At 49.3% G+C, this 22359-nt stretch overlaps 1 protein-coding gene across 1 annotated transcript in view; it reads right to left on the bottom strand.

The window, feature by feature from the left end:
• Positions 1-1408: 1408 nt before the first annotated feature.
• LOC133340535 (lysine-specific demethylase 3B-like) overlaps positions 1409-22359 on the bottom strand; it is a 55153-nt gene continuing 34202 nt past the window's right edge. Inside the window, exons 5-21 of the mRNA XM_061548838.1 lie at positions 16893-17613; positions 15735-16012; positions 14597-14749; positions 13134-13235; positions 12163-12278; positions 11042-11708; positions 10611-10867; positions 10161-10276; positions 9688-9826; positions 9074-9245; positions 8688-8778; positions 5941-6071; positions 5275-5397; positions 3815-3954; positions 3253-3429; positions 2559-2693; positions 1409-1546 (exon numbers count right to left, since the gene is read on the bottom strand). Of these exons, the coding sequence (XP_061404822.1) occupies positions 1469-1546; positions 2559-2693; positions 3253-3429; positions 3815-3954; positions 5275-5397; positions 5941-6071; positions 8688-8778; positions 9074-9245; positions 9688-9826; positions 10161-10276; positions 10611-10867; positions 11042-11708; positions 12163-12278; positions 13134-13235; positions 14597-14749; positions 15735-16012; positions 16893-17613 (3596 nt within the window). The 3' untranslated portion in view covers positions 1409-1468. The remainder of the gene's footprint in view (positions 1547-2558; positions 2694-3252; positions 3430-3814; positions 3955-5274; positions 5398-5940; positions 6072-8687; positions 8779-9073; positions 9246-9687; positions 9827-10160; positions 10277-10610; positions 10868-11041; positions 11709-12162; positions 12279-13133; positions 13236-14596; positions 14750-15734; positions 16013-16892; positions 17614-22359) is intronic.

Raw genomic sequence — 22359 nt, forward strand, 5'->3', positions numbered from 1 at the left:
GTATTCAAACACATATACACACACTATGCGTATGCTCACAAATGTTTCTTTACATTTATGGTGTAGGAATTGTCGGTGTAAGCGTGTCATGTACATCAAGACCCTGCCATCCTTAAATAAATTAGCTGAAACGGGCCCCCCACTTGATTTTGAATTAAAAATGACTCGCGTGTGAGTGGCTGCCCAAGCTAGCAGCTCAATCTGACAGGTCTTCCTCTGGCACGGTTGGATGAAGATGACACACTGGCAGACTCCAACACAGCAACCTGTGATTTTACTTGACATTTTATTAATCTTTGACATGTACACTTTATATATAATAAAAAAAAACTCCCAAAACTTCTACTGTGTACATCCCATACCCTACCAGAACTCATCCTTTCCCCTAACCCTGGCTCCAACCCACCCCAGCTTCATGGGAGATGCATTATTCTTCACCTGGGTGGTTGATTTCGGATCAGTGGCATGGGGCCCACATCCCAATTCCTGATTCACAGCAAGATGCAATAATAAGCAAAAACCAAACTGCTCCTCTAGCCTCTTTCAGCTTGTGTTGGAGTACGATGTCGTCCACGCGCTGGGCATTTCTACAGAAACCTTGGACAATGCGGAATGACTCTTAAAACACAGCTGTAAGCCACAGTTTTATTTTGGGTTGCGTTTTTTCACGACACCTGATCAATTGGCAAAGGCGGGGCCTTTCTCACCGTGGCCTTTCTCACCGTGGCACCTGGCAATGTCAGCAGCTGTGAATTCGGTTGTCAGACTACACACATACACGTGCATCTTGTTTGGTGTGCGTCTGGATACACAGGTTCACATCTCGACTAGGTACAATGATCACACTCCTCCTCACTTGGCTTCAAATCACTTAATGTTGGATTCGCGATATAAAATACACGTCCCGAGCAGTGGGCAATGCCACCTGGCTCTGCGGCAAGGCAACCAGCAGGTGTGAGGAACGGTGGCATCAAAAGGGGCGTGACCTCCGCGTTTGTCATGTCTGTGTGGGGGAGGGGATTCAACGTGTTGCACTGGGTGTGGAGGTAGGACGGCGTTTTAATCATGGAGTTCTATGTGTGTGGGATAACTGTGGATTTAATGTTCTGTGAGGTGCAGTGTCTTTGTGTGGTAGGCTTTGCCGGTTACAACGTGCAGTACAGTGTTGATCGGTGCTTGTGGTACATGCGTATGTGGTAAATGTGACGGGTGCAATGGGGGGCACGATGTGTAGCAATAGCCAATAGCGTGCATGAGGGGGTGTTCACTCATGTGTGCTCACTCCCAAGTCCCTTTCATCAGCACCTCATCAGCGACACTAACGAGGTCACACCTCCCTCTCCCGCCCTAGTGGCAGGGGAGAGGGAGTCTAGCCGAATGAGTCCGAGCGTGGGGAGAAGACCCCCCCCCCCCACCATGCGGCTCCCCCACTGCACTCGCCCCTGCTGCAATCCACACTTGTGGTTTTTCAGTTCTCACTCTTGGTGTCGTGGGACTGCAGTGTGGCAATGGCATCCTTCACAGCGTGGTAGATGATGTTCTTTACCTGAGGCGAGAAGGTGGGGGGGGAAGAGGGGAAGTGAAGATCCGTGCCATTAGCTGTACAGCGTACCCTCTTTATTCGCAAGGGATATGTTCTGGATATGCTCGTGAATAGAAAATTTCATGGATAATTATATTGGTCCTACAAAATATATAAATAAGCTATCACAAATAGTTTATGAATGAACTAACCTGAAATTATGATGCGTGGCATCAACACGATCTCTCATCACTTTATCGCATCACTTTCTCTCTCGATGCAGCCGTGTACAGTTCCAGATGCGATTCACGGATAGGCAAAATCGTGCATAGGACGTTCGTGAATTACAAGGGAATACCGTACCTCAGCTGCTGCTGTAGTGTGAGACAAGGTGAGGCTGTGTGGCTCTGGACAGATTCGATTCCAGGTGCATGGGTGTGCGAGTACTTGTAGCCATGTTGATGTTGGAGAGTACTTGTCACCATGTTGATGTTGGACGTCCAAATTGTATACAGCTGTGTGCAGGTGTAAAGTTGCATGGGTGTATGAGGCTGCATGTGTATGTGGGTGCAAATGGGTATGTGGTTCACTAACAGCACTTGTTAAGGCTACGAGGGGGATGTTTTGTCTTTGTGGTTACATCTTAGTCAACCCATAACACCTGGATGCTGGCCAGTGACCTGCCAGCAAGCACTCCACACTGCATGTGCTGTATGTATGTAGAACTTCTTTCGCACCGTATGTAGCCAACCGCGCGAATCAGAGGTGCGGGGAGGGACAAACTTAACACAAAACGCAGTTCTAAAGAAATTCGTTTTCAATAAAGATGATTTCAAAGTGCATGTCTCCAGTGGCTTCCTAATATCGGAAGCAAGAGTCCCAGACGGCCGCAGAAGTGCATCTAAAAGCACGCGATGCGGTGACAATCTTTGAAGTAACCGTGTTAGCATCAAAAGTGCACCTGGCCTACATGACATCACCGCCATTTAGTGGCGAATGGCAGCGACTGCTGCTACTGCGTCGATTCTCCACCGACCTGCAGTTTGTCCTCGTGGTTGGAGTGCGTGGTAGACAGCCGCCGGAACTCCTGTGTGAGCCGGAAGCAGTGATGCACGTGTTCCGGTGACACAAAGTCCTCCGCCACCTTGATGCAGCTGTGCAGGTTGTGAACCTGGGTACATGGGTGGGGAAGGGTACACACGTGAACGCACACGTACAGCCCTTTGGTCAGCCCACTGCTGGACGAGGGGCCTTCCCGCACATCTGTGGGTCATCTATGTTAAATGACCGTACTTCACCATGCTGGTCAGTGTGAAATGGTGAAGACGGAGCATAACACACGGAGTTGACGTTATGTTTCTGTGCGGGCGGCATGATGAGCTGTGGGCTTGTCATGTGATTGTAGTATTGCGCTTTGTGTGCTTGCGGCTTGTCATTGAGGTTCACGTGAACTTGGAACGGTTTCTGCACGCTTTTCCGTGTTTCGTGCGGTGCTCGCGTGTGGTTAATGCTGTTGCCGTGCAGTTGCTGTGCGGGCCTCGGGCGTTTCCCTCCACATTTAGAAACATGCGTTCAAGAGCATTTGGCTGCTATAAATTTCCACGAGCCACTTCTCGTTGGGCAATCATGCGCGGCCAGGTCGCTTCTGAAAACGAGCTATATAGCAGCTCAGTGGGCCTTACTTGGTAACGTAAAAAAATTCTTATAGTTTAGTTTATGGTCGTGGGTACCTGGTGCGGGGCGCCGGCGGGAATGAAGACGGCGTCGCCCAGGCACTGCGTGATGGCCCAGCCCTGCACTCCGTGCTCCTCCATCAGCCGCTGCCTGAGTGTGCGGTCCAGGTACCAGCTCTGGTCGTGGATGGGGTCGTGGTCGGGGGGGTTCTCCTGGCCCTCCTCCTCGCCCACCTGTAGCACACACGGGTACATGCAAGTGCTGTTAGTGAGCACCTATGAAGGCCGGCACAGCACACAAGGGGGTGGGTGGCCAGTACCACGCACGACCGCCTTTGTTTCCCCAGTGACAATGCATATGCATGCATGCAAACACGTGCGCACACAAGCAAGGTTACGCACTGACGAAGATACCACCATTGCCTTTAAGAGGCTGTTGAGTAACGTGTGGTTATCAAACTCCGATGAAGGCCGACATGGAGTGGGGACTTAATGGAAGTACTAAAATCTGGTTTACATGCGTATACACACAAGTACACAAAACATCACGCAGCATGTACACACACGCAATGCATGACATAACCAGACGCGCGCACAACTCAATATGCACGCGGCGCACCTTGCGTAGAAGCGCTCGGATCTTGTCGGCATCGCGTGCCGCGTAAATGTGCCAGAGCGCTCCGGGCTTCTCCTGGCCCTCCACCACGCGCCGTCGCGTTGCCTCGTCCACGTCGCCGTCATCCATCGCGCGCAGGGCCTCTACGAGGGCCAGGCCAAGACACACGAAGGGTGTGAGCACAACGCATCTTCATACATCACACACCGTACCGGCATACCCACCACGCAGTACAAATACCGCAATGCAGCACCACACAACATGCACACCGCCGCTGCCGCTTAGCCTCATCCATTTCTCGCAGAGCCTCTGCAGGGCAGGGCAGGCCACAACGCACGGGCATGTGCACGCCACACCAACAGCACACAACACTGCTCGGCAACATACCAGTCACACCAACATACCACTCAACACCAACGTACCTCACTCAATACCAACATACCCTTGCCGATATGCACCGACAAATTACCACACAACATATATACAGGCATACCTCCTATAGCACTTAGGATGGGTTATTGGTAAACGGACCGCGGTACGAAACAGCGCTGTAGGAGGTCATTATAACATGGTTCCAATGGAGATGCGTTCCCGATCGCTATTTTTTCTTTTACCAATGAGCGATATACGAGGGCTTCATTGGTGTACCGGTAATAACCTTAATAATGATACTGTACACATGAGACAAGTATTCAAGCATTTTATAAATAAAAATTACTCTTATAAATAATGACATAAAAAGTACGTGTCATGTACTCAGCAGCGCATTCGGTCGGAGCTTGCGTAACATTAAACACCATCTGCCGCAAACACATTCTGTGGGAAGCTATACAGTACTAAATGGGAGTAGTCAATCCATGAATCGCCACTGAATCGATGCAGTGATTAACCCTCGATTCATCGGTACTCTAATGTCAGATCGACTATGAGCGGAATCGATACAAAAGACATCGATTCAGGTTCCACAAGACCGTATATGAGCAAAGATACACCCCTAACAAGCAACACCACGCATACTTCCAAATATGGGCTGATCCGTGCAGGAATTTTCCACCAGGACAAAGAGTGTTATAAGATATATATATTGTATACCACACATGCTATACACCCCAAATACCACAATTTACACAAACAGCAATATATCACACATTCTACACAAAGATTCCCCATATAGCCTTCACAGACTGTTGGGCCAAGTGCTGTGACCGAGCACCTATGAAGGCCGGCATGGTATAGTGCCAATGTTTTTACACAGTGCACCAGGACCTAGGGGAGACTCAGAACCGGTTCAGATAACCATCACTGGTGTTAGCCACGAGTGGGAATCGAACTCGGGTCACTGGGTTTGGAGCACAACGCGCTAACCGCTACACACATAATACCATTCGCCATACAATACACCAAATATGACAAACCGCATACACCACACACTCCGTCCCACGTGGGCCATGTGGTGTACGCACCCCGGTGGAAGTCGATATTCTGCGTCTCGGGGATGCCCACGTAGACCATCACGTTTACCGCGTCCGACACGTCCAGGTGGAGATTGGTTGTGCCCACCTTGCGGTCGCCCTCCAAGGCCAGACCTAAACACCGCGGCACACCACAACATTGCCAGCATGATAAACACACTGCCACGGCACACACATTTCCACAACACCTCTAATTAGCACGGTTGGCTACGTACGGTGTGAACAAAGACGGTCACCGCATCGCACGCTTTCGGATGCGCTTCTGTGGTCATCTGAAATGCTCTTCCTTCCAAAGTCAGGAAGCCACTGGAGCTATGCACTTCTAAATAATTTAGATTGAAAACTTTTTTCTTTAAAACTGCTTTTTGTCTTGAGTTTGTTGTCCCTCCCCACACCTCCGATTCGCACGGTTGGCTACGTAGTGTGAAAGATGTTCAACATACATACACCACAAAAATAACTGCTTTGCCTTTAGTTTGTTGTCCTTTCCTGTACCTCCGATTAGCATGGTTGGCTACATACGGTGCGAAAGAAGTTCAACATACATTATTCCCCATTGCACTATTTCAGAGAGTATCTGGGTTTCACACTGGGATGTCTGGGCTCTTAAGGGGAGGGAGGTGTGCGAGGTAGTTATTGCACGCGCGCTGCCGTTACCGTAGGCGTTGTACATCTTGGGACCCAGGTCGGGTCTCACGAAGTAATCGGGCAGTCGGGCGGCCAGGTTGAGACGGCCGTCCCGCTTTGTGTACTCGGGGAGTGGCAGATTGTCCATGAGGTCCTCAAACCTGCAGGGCAGCAGCGGTGGCGCACGGTCACATCGCAGTCACGGCAGCACCGAAAAAGTACTATACTAAAAACTATTTAGATTTGAAGTTTTCATTACTGCAGGGATCCATACTCTTTGGTTCTTTCGGTAAAGTCACGTAGGTATAAAATAAAAATTAAGTCACAACGTTTCGGGTGCAACACAAGCATCCGTCATCAGGTGTTTTGTTTGAGAAGAGACCTGATGGCTCGTTGGGACACTGTCTACAGGAAAGCCACTCGCACAGATTCCTATCTGAAACCTGATTCCCACCACCATCCGGCACAGTAGAATTCCCTCATCAAAACACTACACCATAGGGCCCACTGCATTTCTGACCAACACCGCCTAGCAAGTGAACTGGAACACATACACCAGGCCCTCAAGATGAATGGGTACTCAGACCGCATTATTCACAAAACTGTTTCTCCAACCATGGAGAAACAACCCCCTGAGACGCCGATCAAAACCATCACGTTACCATACATAGCAGGCGTTACCATAAATATTAAACAAACAAGATCCAGGTCCGATTTAGTACAGTACACAAAATCCGTGATCTAATCCCATCTGTGAAGGATGTCATTCCTGACATGCAATATCCTGGAGTCTACAAACTAAGTTGCACCTGTGGTGGGTGTTACATTGGGGAAACTAAACGACATATCTCGGACCGTGTTCGCGAGCACAAGTCAGATCTGAAACACGGCATAACCAATACCTCCGCCGTGGCTGACCATTGCTATAATGCTGTGGGCTCTCATGATATTATTTTTTCCGAGACCAAGGCACTCTGCAAACCTTCAGGCTACTATCAATAGTTTGTTCATGAAGCCATCCAGATATATAAACATAGACATAACTTCAACCGAGAAGATGGATACAAATTGAGCAATCATTAGAAGGATGTTATTAACCAGGTAAAACCTTAACTGCTTTATGGTGTTGCCTTCATATCCGCATCTCCAGTTTCTTCAGCCTCCCACTCCCAGCCCCGCTCACTTCCCCCCCCTCCCCCCCGCGTTTTGCCGTGCTCGACCTTTTCCTATTCCCCCTACCCCACACCCCCCTCTATCTCTCCTCCCTGGCTCCTCCCTGGCTCCTCCCCCCTCTCTTACCTATGAAGTACCGGTGAAGACGCTTGACGCCGAGGTTGAGGCACACGTATATTTATTTCACAGTATGACAGTGGGCATATACACTCTCGAGGGGGTATCGGCCCCCTCACCCGTATAACTCGGGATACACCCCTAGCTAACTCTGTCCTAGCCCCGAATCCTCCACTAATGGGCTAGGGGAGGCTAACTGGCCCGACACTGGTAAGTCGGGCCCGGTACCCGGAGTTCCAGACCAGCTCTTACAAGAGCACCGGCTCTGGCTTTCGGGACCACGCCGCTGGCTCAATCCTGTCCGGCCCTGAAAAGGACATCGAACCAGGGGAGTCCAGGGCTCTATCTAAGACGTCTTCAATCTTCTTCCCTTAGCTTAAACATAACTGCCGAGCCCTTTGAAACATCCCCTTTTATACCCAACCCCTCCCTGAGGGGTGGGGCCCCGGGGGATCATAACGTTCGAACCAGCCCCCCCCAGGGTGTCTGGCTCGGACGTCGTAGAGAGCACTTGCTCGTGCACTTACGTAGCCCCGCCCACTGTGTTTGTTTTCCATAGGCTGCCATGCATAACGGGCCCTCTCTTTAACACCCCTACACCTATATAGCCTCTTGTTACAGCTGCCCTTTTTCCCACTTCAGCAATTGTTTCTTGCTGTGGTTGTCCCACCTGATGACGGACGCTTGTGTTGCGCCCGAAATGTCGTGATTTAATTTTTTTTATACATACGTGACTTTACCGAAAGAGCCAAAAAGTATAAAAACTTTATTTTACCTGGTAAGGCCCCAAAAAGCTTTTTAGCACTGTTTCAGAAACGACCTGGCCATAAATGAGAGCGCAACGAAGTGGCTTATCCCGTGGAAATTTACAGCAGCCAAATACTCTAAATGCCCGTTGTTTCTAAATATAGAGGGAAAAACTGGAGGACCCGGAGAAAAAGCCACGCGACCACAGGGAAAACATGCTAACTCCAAATATACAGCAGTCGTCAGGGACTGGACCGAACCCATGACATCCTGTATACCGGGCGAGGGAGTTAACATCTTTCCACCGTGGTGCCCTACACAACTGGTGATAATTTGGAAAGCGTTTCAGATGTGTTATTAGGCTATTGTTGTAGGCAGCAGAGGACAGTTCCACAGACTCCATTATTTATCTGTATTTCTCTGCTCGCCACCTTCACAAAACCCTTCCTGACCAGCATAGTTAAGTATGATGGAATAATGACTGCGACCCACAGTGATGGGGAGGGCCCTCCATTCAGTAGTCGATTGAACAAAGGGCTGTACATTCACATTTATTCATATTTGTAATAAAAAATGTACCACTGCTTTTTGCGCCTGCTTCCCCTGTCCATTCACGAAGCAGGCTGAAACTTTTGCTTCGCTCCCAAGAGCCGAAGAGATTGGGGATGCGCATTCAGGAATATTAAGAGAGGTTCTGCAAGACGCTGCTAAGACTGAGAACACGCCTCCGAGGTACAAACCTGCTGGGCATCATGTCCCTGAAGTCCTCCCCGGGCGGCCAATCCTTGAGCTTCAGCACCATGGGCTCCTTGTCTCGAGACACCAGCCGCTCTGCAACAACCACAACAACTTCGACTGACGGTGTCTTAAGACTCTTACAAATAAGACAAAACACAGGGCTTTAGTTATTGATGTTAAACCCTGTTTCCATAGGTGGTCGTGCTGACACTGTCAAATATGAACTTCATTCATCCTGTGGCCGGGCACCCAGAAAACTGTCCTTAACATTAATCAACTTTTTCCAGCAAGGGAACAGCGCGACCTCACGTGGAATAACCAGCACACACGATGATACCACCACGCATGGAATCACCATCAGGAATCAAGGTTCTGTGGGGCCACTCACTGTTGAGGTCCTCGAATCCATCCCAGAAGTCTCGGATCTTCATGCCGGAGATGATTGTGCAGCTGCGGCAATTCACCAGGTCGGCTTCCTGCGTACCAAACTCCCGGCTGAAGCCCTCGGGACGCCACAGCTCGGGATCGAGATTGGCATGGACGCCCGACACCAGCACGGGCTGTGTAGGGTAGAGCACCGCACGACACATTAACACACATACGCGCACAGAGCACACCACGATCACACACAATAACAGCCAGCCATTTTCCACCAACTGGCGATGACATCACCACAGCACTTGTGCCAGGCTTAGAGGTACTTTGAGGCTATCGCATTAAGTGAGGAAGGCTCACGGGCAGGTCATGGGCACAGACCCTGGTGTTACGGGTTGACTAAATGAGATGACTAGCAGACTATCTGTGCTCCCAACTTGCTGTGTGTTAGCCCCTCCTCCATTGTTGCTGGAGGGCAACTGCATAAAATTGCTCAATGGCATCCTTCACGAGCCCCCTCCACAGATGCCTATCTTGACACCGTTGGTACATGTCAACTGCAGGTTAAATTAGCTTTACATCCTCCTGTACCTACATACAGCCCCCCTTCACACACTGCACACACACCTGTCCCTGCTTCCAACACTCTCGGAAGAGCTTCCAGTTGTGTGGGTGCTGGGGATCGTGGATTCTCAGAAGCCGCCCATCGCACAGCCACGAGTGTGGGCTGTCGGCAATACCACTCTCCAGCGGCCTTCGCGCCACACTGCACACACACAGTCAAGTCATGGGAGTCAAGTCACACGCACAGCCATGCAGTCACATACATGCGCACTATTACACAGTGTCACAATCACAGTCACCAACACATAGGTCTCGCACACAGATGCATATGCGCACGCACGCACACATGCAGCGTCTCGCACATTCATGCACACACAGTAACACGCAGACGTGCACACAATCACACGCGTATTGTTCCACACCAGCACACATACAGACATGCAGGCATCACACACAGACTTCACACACACAGTTTGCTGTAAGCAGTGTAGCTCTAGAGTATGTCAGCTCTTGAGTGGGTGGAGGGCTGAAATCACCTCTTGGCTGGCTGCTCGGAGGGTTTCATTAGCTTCTGAGTGGAGAATTTGTTTTCGACGACTGAGGCGATGATGTCGTCGAGTAGACTTGGCATGCTGCGAGACCCCTTGGCTCCCTGTGTACACCAACACACACAGACAAAGATCCCCCATATCGCCTTAACAGACAGTTGGTGCAAGTGCTGTTAGCGAGCACCTATGACACACACACACGACAAAGACATAGATCCCCCATATAGCCTGATTAGACTGTTGGGGAAAGTGCTGTTAGCGGGCACCTATGAAGACTGGCATGGCACACAAGGGGGTGGGTGGCTAGCACCGCGCCCTTTGTCACCCGAGTGGCGCCGGGTTCGTTGCGCAGTGCTATGACCACTGCGTCACCGCTCCCCATAACACAAAGTGCACACACACGCACACACACTCGGTCACACACTCACAAACACTCACGGGGGATGGCTGGGCAGCCATGATGGGAGCGAAGGGCAGCATGGCCTCCCCAGGCTGTAGTTTGAGCTTCCCGGCCGTGCAGCTGAGCAAATCTCGGAGCCTCACGCCCGCAGAGCCACTGGGCCCCCCACCACCACGAGGGCTCCCCACCGCGCCAGCAAACGACGTCAGCCCCACTGATGTCACTGCCACCGATGCCGCTGGCGCCGTTGCCACCGCGGGTTTTGCAAGATTGGCCGTGGTGCTCACGTTCGGCTCTGTGGTTGATACGGCAGAGGTGAGAGTGTAGGTATTGATTGAGGGTGCACAGCATCATGGAAACACAATCGGAGCGCCCGACATGAGCGTATGTAAATGTAACTATAAAAATAACCCACTGCTGCACACAAAGACAAGTATCCCCACAATATACACACCCCTGCGCCACTCACCGGCTCCGGCTTGTGCCTTGGGTCGGCTGGCAGCAAGGTCTGCGAACCAGTGCATGGCCGAGGTCAGCTCCGGGTAGCCGGCACGATGGAACGGTGACAGCGGCGCCACCGATCCACCGGACCCAGCTGGGGCAGCAGCTGGCAGCGCCAGTGGCGCAGCAGAGTCCACGGCGCCAACAGGGGCTGGCGGGTTCGGCGATGCAGTGGAGGCGGCAGATTCGGAACTCGCCGTCACCGGGAGTTCGGCTGCTGCAACCGGTGGCACAGCAGCGACTGCACCTGTACCGACGGCACCAGCACCGACAGCAGCAGTAGATGCAGTTGAAGCCGGAGATGCTTCTGAATTAGAAGCAGCTTTGTCTGGCTGTGTGTTGAGGGCAGTAGAGGCACTGCTGGCTTTGTGGGCGCCGCCTGTGCTGGAGGAGATAGAGGTGGCACAGCTCGGCTCGGGGGCCACGTCGGGAGCAACTGATGGGACGGCGTCTCCTGCCCGCGAGTTCGCTGGCGCTTCTGGCTGCAGGGTTTCTGAGGTCCGCTCCTGTGATTCTGGCTTCTCCTGCGGCTGCTGCTGGTTCTCTGGAGCCGGCGTTTCAGCGCGTAGTTTTGCCGAGCTTGCCACGGGCTCGAGCAACGGTTGCCCCGAGCCACCGCCGGCGTCTGCTGCCACCTGCATGAGGGAACGGTGCCCGTCATGAGCGAGGGTACATGGTTGCCCCCCCCCACCCCCTCCACCAAGTGTAGGAGAGATGTCGACACCAGTGACAATGAAGAGACGAAGGCAGCCAGGTGCGAGTAAGAGTAGCTTGTTGAGGTGGCAATAGTTATGACATGTGGCGGGTGGTTGTGGTGTCCAGTTATGTGGCTGTCGCAGTAGTCGTAGTGTGATTGCAGTGACATTTGTAGTTTTCTCCGAGTACCTTGTCGTGCTGGAGGTGTGTATTTGTGGTGCGTGATTGCAGTAGTGATTGTGGTTTACCTGTACTTGTGTTGACGATGGAGTGGTGTGTAACTGTTGTTGTCTAAAAGTACACGATAGCGATGGTGTTGCTTGCGGTTGTTTCCAAGTACCGTGTTAAGGTGGTGGTGGTGTGCAGTAGTGCTTTGTGGTTCTCTTCTAGTACCTTGGTGTGGTGGTGGTGGTGATGATGATGGTGGTGGTGCCCCGAGCAGGGACAGTTTGCCTTGATTCCCCACTTTCCTCGCATGATATGAACCTGCTCGCTGATGTCATACAGGGCTGCACACACACACACAGTACCCAGACTTCATCACTCACAACTAGAACCGACACACCGAGGCTGCTTATTTATTAACACAGGTATCAGCGCCTTGCTCATTTATGGGAATGTATCGACTCGTTGATTTATCACAGCAGATCATATTTTTATCATGTTTGATTGATTTATAAAAACAGATAATATCCTTATTAATTTTGGAATTCGTACCAATCTTATAGCAACAAGGCTATCACAAAAAGGCAATATTTCACAGAGTATTTTAATAGCAGGGGGCAATGTTGCTTTGTGATATCACCCAATAAGATAATTTTAATTTGCCAGTAGTTTTTTCAAACTCCAAATATGGACCATGATGGCCTACCAGTGTTTTTTTGTAATCACGTCACGGCATCACTTAACGTCCACTATGAACTGTGAAGCGGGCGACATGTTAAGCATTTTACGGGGCAGGTCCTGGGCTTGAACTGCGAGTCTCTGCAAAGAAGCGGCAAATGCGCGGCTGGTTGGCTCTAATGGTGGGTTCACAGTGGATCATTTTTTTACTTGGGAGCAGTTTTCCTGCAACTACAAACATGATAAAAAATGCATTCTTCGACCGAAAATAACCTACAATCATGACAATGCACAGGGTGGCGTAGTGGGAGCACTTGTGCCTTAGAGCAAGGTGGGGGGGGCGGTGCTGCTGGGTTAAATTCCCGAAGTACTCAATGGAGATAACGTGGCAGGACCCAACCGAAAAGAGAATGTCTTCAGAGTGAGTGAGGCTACACTGGGTAATACATGTAATAATTATATAAGTGTAATAATTAAATAAGTGAAGCTTGATTGATGCTGATGGAGAACGTGTGGATTACCGTTTCCGGGTATAATCTGTGTGGCCATGAGTGTGGCGGGTTCGTGCGTCTGGCCCTTGACGCAACGCAGCCACGAAAACACCTCCTCGTCCTCGCTGATTTCTAAACCACGACACGCACACATACGCCGGCACACCAGCCATTTCAAAATAAACACAGATATTTGTGTTGCATGTAACAAGTGCATTTTTGTCAGTTTTTGCTGTGTCTCTGAATCTGTTTCCATGTCTTGATTGATGCCACATGTTTTTCTGTGTCTCGATTCATGTCTTTTTCTCACTCAGTGCCTCACTTATCTGTCATTCAGCATGTCTGTATTACTCTATGTATTTATCTGTACCAGCCTGTATCCATTTCACTTGTGTTAAACTTAGCTTCCGTCGTTATATCTGCATCTCAAACTTGTTCTAGGTTTGTCTCTCTGTGGCTGCATATTTATTGTCATCTTCCTCTCTCCATGTCTCTGTGCATCTTTGTCTCTCTCTCCCTCCTTGTCTATGTGAGTAAGTCTTTCTCTATGCACACCATCTTTTCTTGTTTGCATTTATGTCTTACTCTATCCATCTCTGATTATGGATAAACAGTCATTTATGCAGATGTAGTGAGATCGCTGGATGTCACCATGTTGTGGGTGTAGTACCAGCCCTAGAGGGGCATGATGTGCATTGAGTAATAGCGCTGGATGGCACCACGCTGTAAGTGCAGTGCCGGCCCTACAAGACACGGTGTGTGGGTGCCGACCGAAGGGGAAGGTCGTGTGAGGCCATGGCACTCTGGTTGACCCAGGTGGACACGTGACCGGTTAAGATGACAGAGGGGCCCCCAAGAGGGGGCTGGGGGGGTCACGTGATTGGGACCCAGGTCCTTCCCAATGGTTCAGGAAGGTGGACGTGGCCAAGGGCGGAGCCGGCCATGCCACTGAGAATATAAGCCGAGTCCCGAGAGGGACCGTGGTTGTTCATCCCAGGAAAGAAATTCTTCGTCTACGATCTCCGTTCTACGAGTCTTCCAGCACGTGGACACGGTCAGATGCTGTTGGTCCCGGGTCCGTAGTAACAGTTACGTAGTAACTAGTGTAGTTAGGCGGGTGGTCACCACCTAAGGTTGTTATTCTGTTAAGGGGAAGTTACCCCGTGTGTTGGAACTAAATAAATGTGCTGCCTCCAAAGTCTGCGTCTGCAACTCAGTTGAACCCCACTACACAGATAAATGACTATGGGTATCCATTGCCATTTGGGTTATTTATATGGTAATCAATGTACATTATGCATGCACATTATGCAAGCCCATTTTTCTTGTACCTCATGTCGATTGTGTCCACTAAAATAGCCGGATCTGTTATTGTTCAATGGTACTCCCTATTGAAGTATGGTGACCTGTATAAGCATGCATTTTTTCAGCTTTATTATGTGTTTGCCCCAGCCCAATATGCCCGAGTCAATGAGATTAATGGCCGGGGTTACCGTCTGGATGCCGGTCCTTGCGGCTGCGGTAACAGTCGAGGCAGACGCCGAATCCGCACTTGGGGCAGACCCAGTGAACGTTGAAGAGCGTAGTCTCACACGCATCACACATCTCCCGCACGCCTCGCACGGCTCGCTTCCACGCCACCTTGGCTGTGGGTACCATGGTAAACACACACAGGATCACACACATCGTACAAACACGGTACACACCCACGGTAGATACACACACGGTCTGCACAAACGGCAAATACATTGGTACGCACATTGTATAAATCGCATCAGGGCACCAATCCGTTTTTACACGATGTACAATGTAAGAACAGTCCCCGATTAATGCGCCGCTTGACTTAAGATGATTTCACACAACTTTCCACCAAGCGTGTGGCAACACGAGCGTCGCAGCGAGCCACCCCACTCAGTCTTTGTTTTTGCTTCATGCTAGCCCAGGCATTTGCGCGTTTTAGCTCGCAATTCTATAGCTTTGCATTTAGTTTTATATTAAAAATGAGCGATAATGATACTTTTGGCGATACGAGTTGATGGCTTGGAACACAACACCCCCCCGCCCCCATTTACATTGTTTCTTAAGGGAAATGAGTATTCGATTAACATGACTTCACATTACACTAATATTTTCAGGAATGCATCTGTAGTGTTAATAGGGGACTACCTGTACATGACATGCGTATACACAATACACAGTAAAACATGCATACACATCAGGAAAAAAATCCCCCCCATGTAACTGTACAGGTTTCTGCGGAAAGTGCAGCTAGCGAACACCAACAGAGGCCAGCACCGCGCATGAGGCAGTGGGGGTGTGGTGAGAACTGCACGCTTGTCTCCCTGGTTCTGACGTTTACAGTTTGTACACATCTCCAGGTACTCATTTTGGACCAACCCAATGTCATGGAAGACCAGCGGCAGTTCAAGATATCTTCCACTGTTATTAGCCGTGGCGGCCACTTTAAATGCTCAAAAAGGTTGAGCAAGGCGGCAAGTTAATGGGTGTGCGAGCACTTGAGATAAAAACATTCTGACCAGGTGTCGAGTAAGAGTTGGTGGGTGAATTGGTGAGTGAGCAAGTGATTGGTGAGCGAACGGCTGGGTACGCGAATGAGTGAGCGGCTGTCACCTCCTTGTGGCAGCCAGGTGAGCGCCTCCCTCTCGGACATTACGAGCTCACAGAACTGGTCTCCGATGTTGGCCAGAATGTATTTTGCCGTGTCCAGGTCGAGAGACCCCGATGATGACGATGAGGAGTTGGATTTGGAGTCCTCCCGGGGTGGGTCCGTGGAGGTGGCTGCCAGCATGATTCCACCTGGCGTCCATAGGCTGAGTGCCTCGGGGTCGCATTGCCGTGCGGTGCAGAACCCATCGATTCGCAGCTGCCCTGTTTTGCTGAACGCCAGCCTTGAAGGGGTACACATGATGGCGATGGAAAATGACGCTTATTAGAGCAGGGTTTTTCAAAACACCAGTCGTCACGACCCAGCGCGGTACCAACTTACCATGATTAACCAATGCTCTCCCGAATATCTCATTCAAGCATGAATTTAAATGCACTGCACAAACCCAATGACTAAGAAAGAGCGTTTAAAAGTAAAAGAGGAATCTTGTGTGTGTGAGGCAGAGAGCACCAATTCATATTGAGCTAGTTGTAGGGAGTGTGTTCATTCATCATCAGGCGCATGTGACATGTAAAGTTATAATTTGTATTTTCAACAAATATTAGTTACACATCCATGCACTCATCCTCCAGTTACACACAAGTAATAATCACCTACCCAAATGAGCTAACCTCACCCTCTCCACACATTACACACCCAATCTACAGTGCATATATACAAACAAAGCTCCCTATTATAGCCTTAACAGACGGTTGGGATAAGTGCTCTTATGAAGGCCAGCACCGATGAAGGCCGGCACGGCACACTAGGGGGTGGGTGGCCAACACCATGCTCGGCCGCCTTTTTCTCCCCAATGACGATGTTTACACATTGCACTGGGTCCTCATTTGAGGCTGAGTCGACCTAGGAAAGACCCAAGACTGCTTCAAATATTCGTCACTGGTGTTGGTCATAAGCGGGAATCGAACTCGGGTCGCTGGGTTCAGAGCGCAGCGCGCTAACCGCTACACTACCGCTCTATTACACACTCTCACACACACACACACAAGTCTTTATGACATAAATACTTGCATGCACACACACACGCTATGTTACTCTCTCAAACACACCCTCCTCTATTACTCTCCCACACGCTCAAACGCTCCCCCCCCTTCACTCGTTACCTCCGGAAGTGGATGAAGCGACAGAAGACCGTGGATGGCGACGATGCCGTCCCAGACTCCTTCGTGACGGAGGCATCTTCGTCGACGCCAGTCATGCCGTGCGCTGCTGTTAAGGGGGCTGGCGCTGCCGCCACGACGGCGGGGCTGCCAGAGCCACCCACCACCTGCTGCTGCTCTGGTGCTGGCTCCTCCTCACCTCCCGTAGGCGCCGTATCCTTATTTGGCCGCACCTCATCCGCGCTCTCGGCTGCTGGTTCCTGCTGCGCATTCTGCAAGGGCTTCTCGGCACCAGGCGCTATCTGCTGCTGCTGCTTGTTCGGCAGCGGAGACTCGCACTGCGCCCTGTCCTGCTGCTTGTCCTGCTGTTTGTCCTGCTGCTTGTCCTGCTGCTTGTCCTGCTGCTTGTCCTGCTGCTTGTCCTGCTGCTTGTCCTGCTGCTTGTCCTCACTTTCCTTATCCGGCTGTGGCTCCGACTGCTGGGCACTGTTGTTGGCCTGCTGCTGCTGTTGCAGCTGTTGCTGCAGCTGTTGCTGCAGCTGCTGTCGCTCCCGTTGCTGCTGCATGCGGAGCTGGTGCTGGCGACGGTAGCGCAGCAGGCGGCACTCGCGGCACTTCTGCAGGTGCGGAGCGATCTCCACGCAGGCCCCGTCCTGCATGAATGCCTCGCCACTCAGGCGCAGTTGGCGAACGACACGCCAGTCCCGCAGCACTGATACGCCAACTGCACGCAGTACACACACACAGGTTAAACACACGCAGTACACACACGCAGTACACACACGCACGTTACACACACGCACGGTACACACGCACGGTACACACACGCGATACACACGCAGTACACACACGCTATACACACACGCCGTACACACACGCAGTACACACACACAGTACACACACACAGTACACACACACACTATACACACGCAGTACACACACGCTATACACACGCAGTACACACACACACTATACACACGCAGTACACACACACACTATACACACGCAGTACACACACACACGTTATACACACGCAGTACACACGCACACGTTATACACACGCAGTACACACGCACACGTTATACACACGCAGTACACACGCACACGTTATACACAAGCAGTACACACGCACACGTTATACACAAGCAGTACATACGCACACGTTATACACAAGCAGTACATACACATGCGTTATACACACGCAGTACACACACACACGTTATACACATGCAGTACACACACACGCAGTACACACACACATTATACACACGCAGTATACACACGCAGTATATACACACACACATTATACACACGCAGTACACACACACGTTATACACACGCAGTATATACACACACATACACACGTTATACACACGCAGTACACACACACGTTATACACACAGTATACACACGCAGTATACACACACACGTTATACACACGCAGTACACACACACGTTATACACATGCAGTACACACACACGTTATACACACGCAGTATACACACACACGTTATACACACGCAGTACACACACACACACGTTATACACACGCAGTACACACACGTTCTACACACACGTTATACACACACACACGTTCTACACACACACGTTCTACACACGCAGTACACACACGTTATACACACGCGGTACACACACGTTATATAAACACGCAGTACACACATGTTATATAAACAGTTATATACACACATGAGAAACACACGTTATACACACACATGATAAACACGCATTCACAAGGAAATAAAAACAGAGATCCCTCGATATAGCCTTCAACAAAACTGTTGGGCCAAGTGTTGTTAGCGAGCACCTATTAAGGCCGGCACGCTCCACAAAGGGGTGGTTGGCAAGCCCCATGCCCGGCCGCCTTTGTCTCCCCAGTGCCGATGTTTACACACCGCACGAAGTGCTCATTTATGGCCGAGTTAATCTAGCAGAGGCCTAGGACTGGTGAGATATGTTATCGATGTTGGCTGCGAGCAGGAATCAAACTCGGGTGGCCAGATCAAGAATGCAGTACCCTAACCACTGAGCTACCACTTCTCACAAAGACACACACACACGCAAACAGTACACACGCAGAGCATAATAGATTTTAGTCCTTGCGGTAAATCTGGTTTTCATAGGTGGTCACAGGTACGCTGCGGCTCAGATACAATTGAACTTCATTCCTTAGCAATTATTTCATACTTTAATTATAATGTATACAGCCGCCCAGGGGTGGCAACTTGCAGCTCCGGAGCTGCATGTGGCTCATTAAGGACTGTCTCGTGACATTAGTGATTAAGGCCCACGGTCTCATTCAGTGCATTGTGGCTTTTGATGAGTTTATTTTATAGAATTCGAAATAAATGGCTCTTGTTGTTTTGGTTTGCTGACCCCCTGCATTAGACCCACATGACCCCTCCGCAGAAGTTTCCCTCAGTGACATATACCCAAGCCAGAGGGGCATTAAAAGAAGAAAGTTATATACTGGTGGAATGAACTAGGATCCAATACAACTCAATTCAACAGGAAAGACTCGGATCAAACGGCATGTAAATACTTTTCGATTTAAAGCTTTCGCGACTGCAGGGATTCATATTCTTGGTTCTTTCGGTAAAGTCACGTAGAAGGGAAATAATAAAATAATAACAATAAAACATAAAATTCTAACGACGTTTCGGCCACAACGCAAGTAGCCGTCCTCAGGTGAAGAACAGAACTGTCGGAAAGACAGCGTCCTAATGAACACTGCTAAGCTTGGCACCGTATTTTAAGCTGGGTGGGAGGAGCAGAGAGCCTTGACAAAGGAGTTTACATATCAACAAGAGGAATTTAGCATGTTGATGACAAATGCATGTAAATAACCTAACAACCCCTTAACTGCCATGACGTAAAACATTTCCCCACCTCTCTTACGGTGTTTGTAAACCTCACATCAGTTGTAGGGGCAAAATATATTTATTTTATTGTGGAAGGGATGTGGAGCGTATCACTGGGTATCTAAAAAACCCGGATTCAATGCAAGTACTAGTTTGACACATAGGCTTATATCTAATTTGTTCATATGGTGGTCATTGACATGCTGTGGCTTGGATACAAATGAACCTATACAAGAGCCTAACCGGAGGAGGGGTAAACATACCTCCACCCCCCCCCTCTGCTCAAAAAACGTGAGGCATGACTGGGCGGACTGCCACCAAAAGTACAGCCCTCCCAAAGCTGCCCTCCTGAGGCACCGGTGTCTCGGAGCTAGTGATAGATAAAACACGGGGTGAGCACAACACAGCTATGCTACAAATGTCCTTCAGTGGAAATCCTGCCCCTACTAGCCCAGGACACCACCATAGCTCTCCTGGAATGACAATATCTCTTCTCCCCTATCGGCAGTCGTACAAGACAAAGAGCTTTTGGTGACCTCCTGACTTGGACCTCTGCATAAAGCCAATGCCATCGTCAAATCCAATAAATGCAGACTAGCCTCTGCCAGAGACCAAAAGTAGAGCAGACAGAAATAGAGCAAGATCATTATTAAAATTCATGGATTAAATAGGCAACACTTTAAAGGAGTGTCTTAATGTGAGACTGCTTCCAGCCATATGAATGTGGAATTGCCACCGTTGGCTCAGGTCTGCCGATGGAGAGGAGCACTGCACAATGCTTCTTTCTTGAGCAGAGAGATTATTTCACGTTTTCGTTCAGATTAGTAAGTATGTGTAACTTCTTTTGCACCGTATGTAGGTGACCGTGATGATTGGAGGTGCGGAGGAAGGATAAATAAATACAAAAATCAGTTATAAAGAAATTGGTTTTCAATCAAGATTTAAAAATGCATAGCTCCAGTGGCTTCCTAATACACTGGTCTACAATTTTTTATACGTCGTCTGCTTCAGATGAAACGTGCTGTTTATTATGAATTTTGACGTGCTGAATTCAAATATGACAATTCAAACAACTCATTGGCTATTGTTCCCAATATATTAGAGTTTTTACATTTTACGTCTATGTATATTGTGTAGATAGAGTTTTACTAATAAATTGTAAACCTAGGTCTTTTCATGTTATGGTTGCTTTACATGATAACATGTTACCTGTCCTGTTCATGTAACATTTAAAAAAAATAAGCAAAGGGTTATATAACTAAAATTTATTTTGAAAAAGGCAAAAAACTATTATGTATTTTTAAGTACATAGTTTAGTCCTTATTCAGTGTCTACTCAGCACTTCTTCGCTTGTCTCGTATCTCTTGTAACTGTCCAGCAATAGTCTGCAAGCATTGATGGGCTCCATTTGCCCTGATAGTGTTTCTTCATTGTTGCAATGTCCTGGTGAAATCTCTCGCCATGCTCGTCGCTCACTGTTCCGCAGTTTGGTGGAAAAAATCTAGATGAGAGTGCAAAAAATGCATCTTTAGTGGCATGTTGCAACCAAGGCTTTTGTATGCCTTGAGGAGGTTTTCCACCAACTCCCTGTTGTCTTACTTGTTGTTTCCGAGAAAATTTGTTGCCACTAACTGGAAGGCTTTCCATGCCGTCATTTCCTTGCCATGCAGTGCACTGTCAAATGTATCATCTCGAAGAAGTTCACGAATCTGAGGACTAACAAAGACACCTTCCTTTAACTTAGCTTCACTCAACCTTGAAAATTTTCCATGGAGGTATGTGAAAGCTGCTTGCATTTTGTCCATGGCTTTGAGAAAGTTCTTTATCAGACCCAGCTTGAGGTGTGAGGGTGGTAACAAAATATTCCTTCATTCAACAAGTGGTGGATGCTGAGAACTTTTCCTCCCAGGTTCCAATGACTGTCAGAGCGCACAATCTATCTTGATGTAGTGAGAATCTCTCACACGACTATCCCATTCGCAGAGAAAACAGCAGTACTTCGTGTATCCAGTCTGCAGACCAAGCAAGAGAGCAACAACCTTCAAATCGCCATAAAGCTGACAATGTAATTGATGGCAAAATATTTCCATTATGCAACAAAACAGCTTCAAGACTTATCTTCGATGAATCAATGAACAGTCCCCACTCATCTGGATCATGAACGATGTTGAGGGCTGCCATCACACCATCGATGTTGTTGCAGGCTACAAGATCACAATCCATGAAGAATGGGACAAGATCCTTTTGATGGTCACGGAACATGGAAACCCTAACATCACCTGCCAGGAGATTCCATTGCTACAGTCTGGAGCTCAGCAGCTCTGCTTTACTCTTGGGTAGTTTCAAATCCCTGACAAGGTCTTCCAGTTCATCTTGTGTTATGAGATGTTGTTCAGTGTAAGATGGGAGAAAATCTAGGTCATGTGACCTTGATGGTTCAGGACCAGAAGTATCATCCTCTTCCTCATCTGACTCAAGTGAGGATGATTCTGGTGCATCAGGAACCGGCAGTCCTTCTCTGTGGGGTACTGGGCGTAGAGCCGATGGAATGTTTGGATAATGCAGTCCACTTTTTCTTCTTTGACACACCT

This window comes from Lethenteron reissneri, chromosome 2 (genome assembly GCF_015708825.2).
Source record: "Lethenteron reissneri isolate LAM-NWPU_2019-01 chromosome 2, ASM1570882v1, whole genome shotgun sequence".
In the NCBI taxonomy this organism is placed as follows: Eukaryota; Metazoa; Chordata; class Hyperoartia; order Petromyzontiformes; family Petromyzontidae; genus Lethenteron; species Lethenteron reissneri.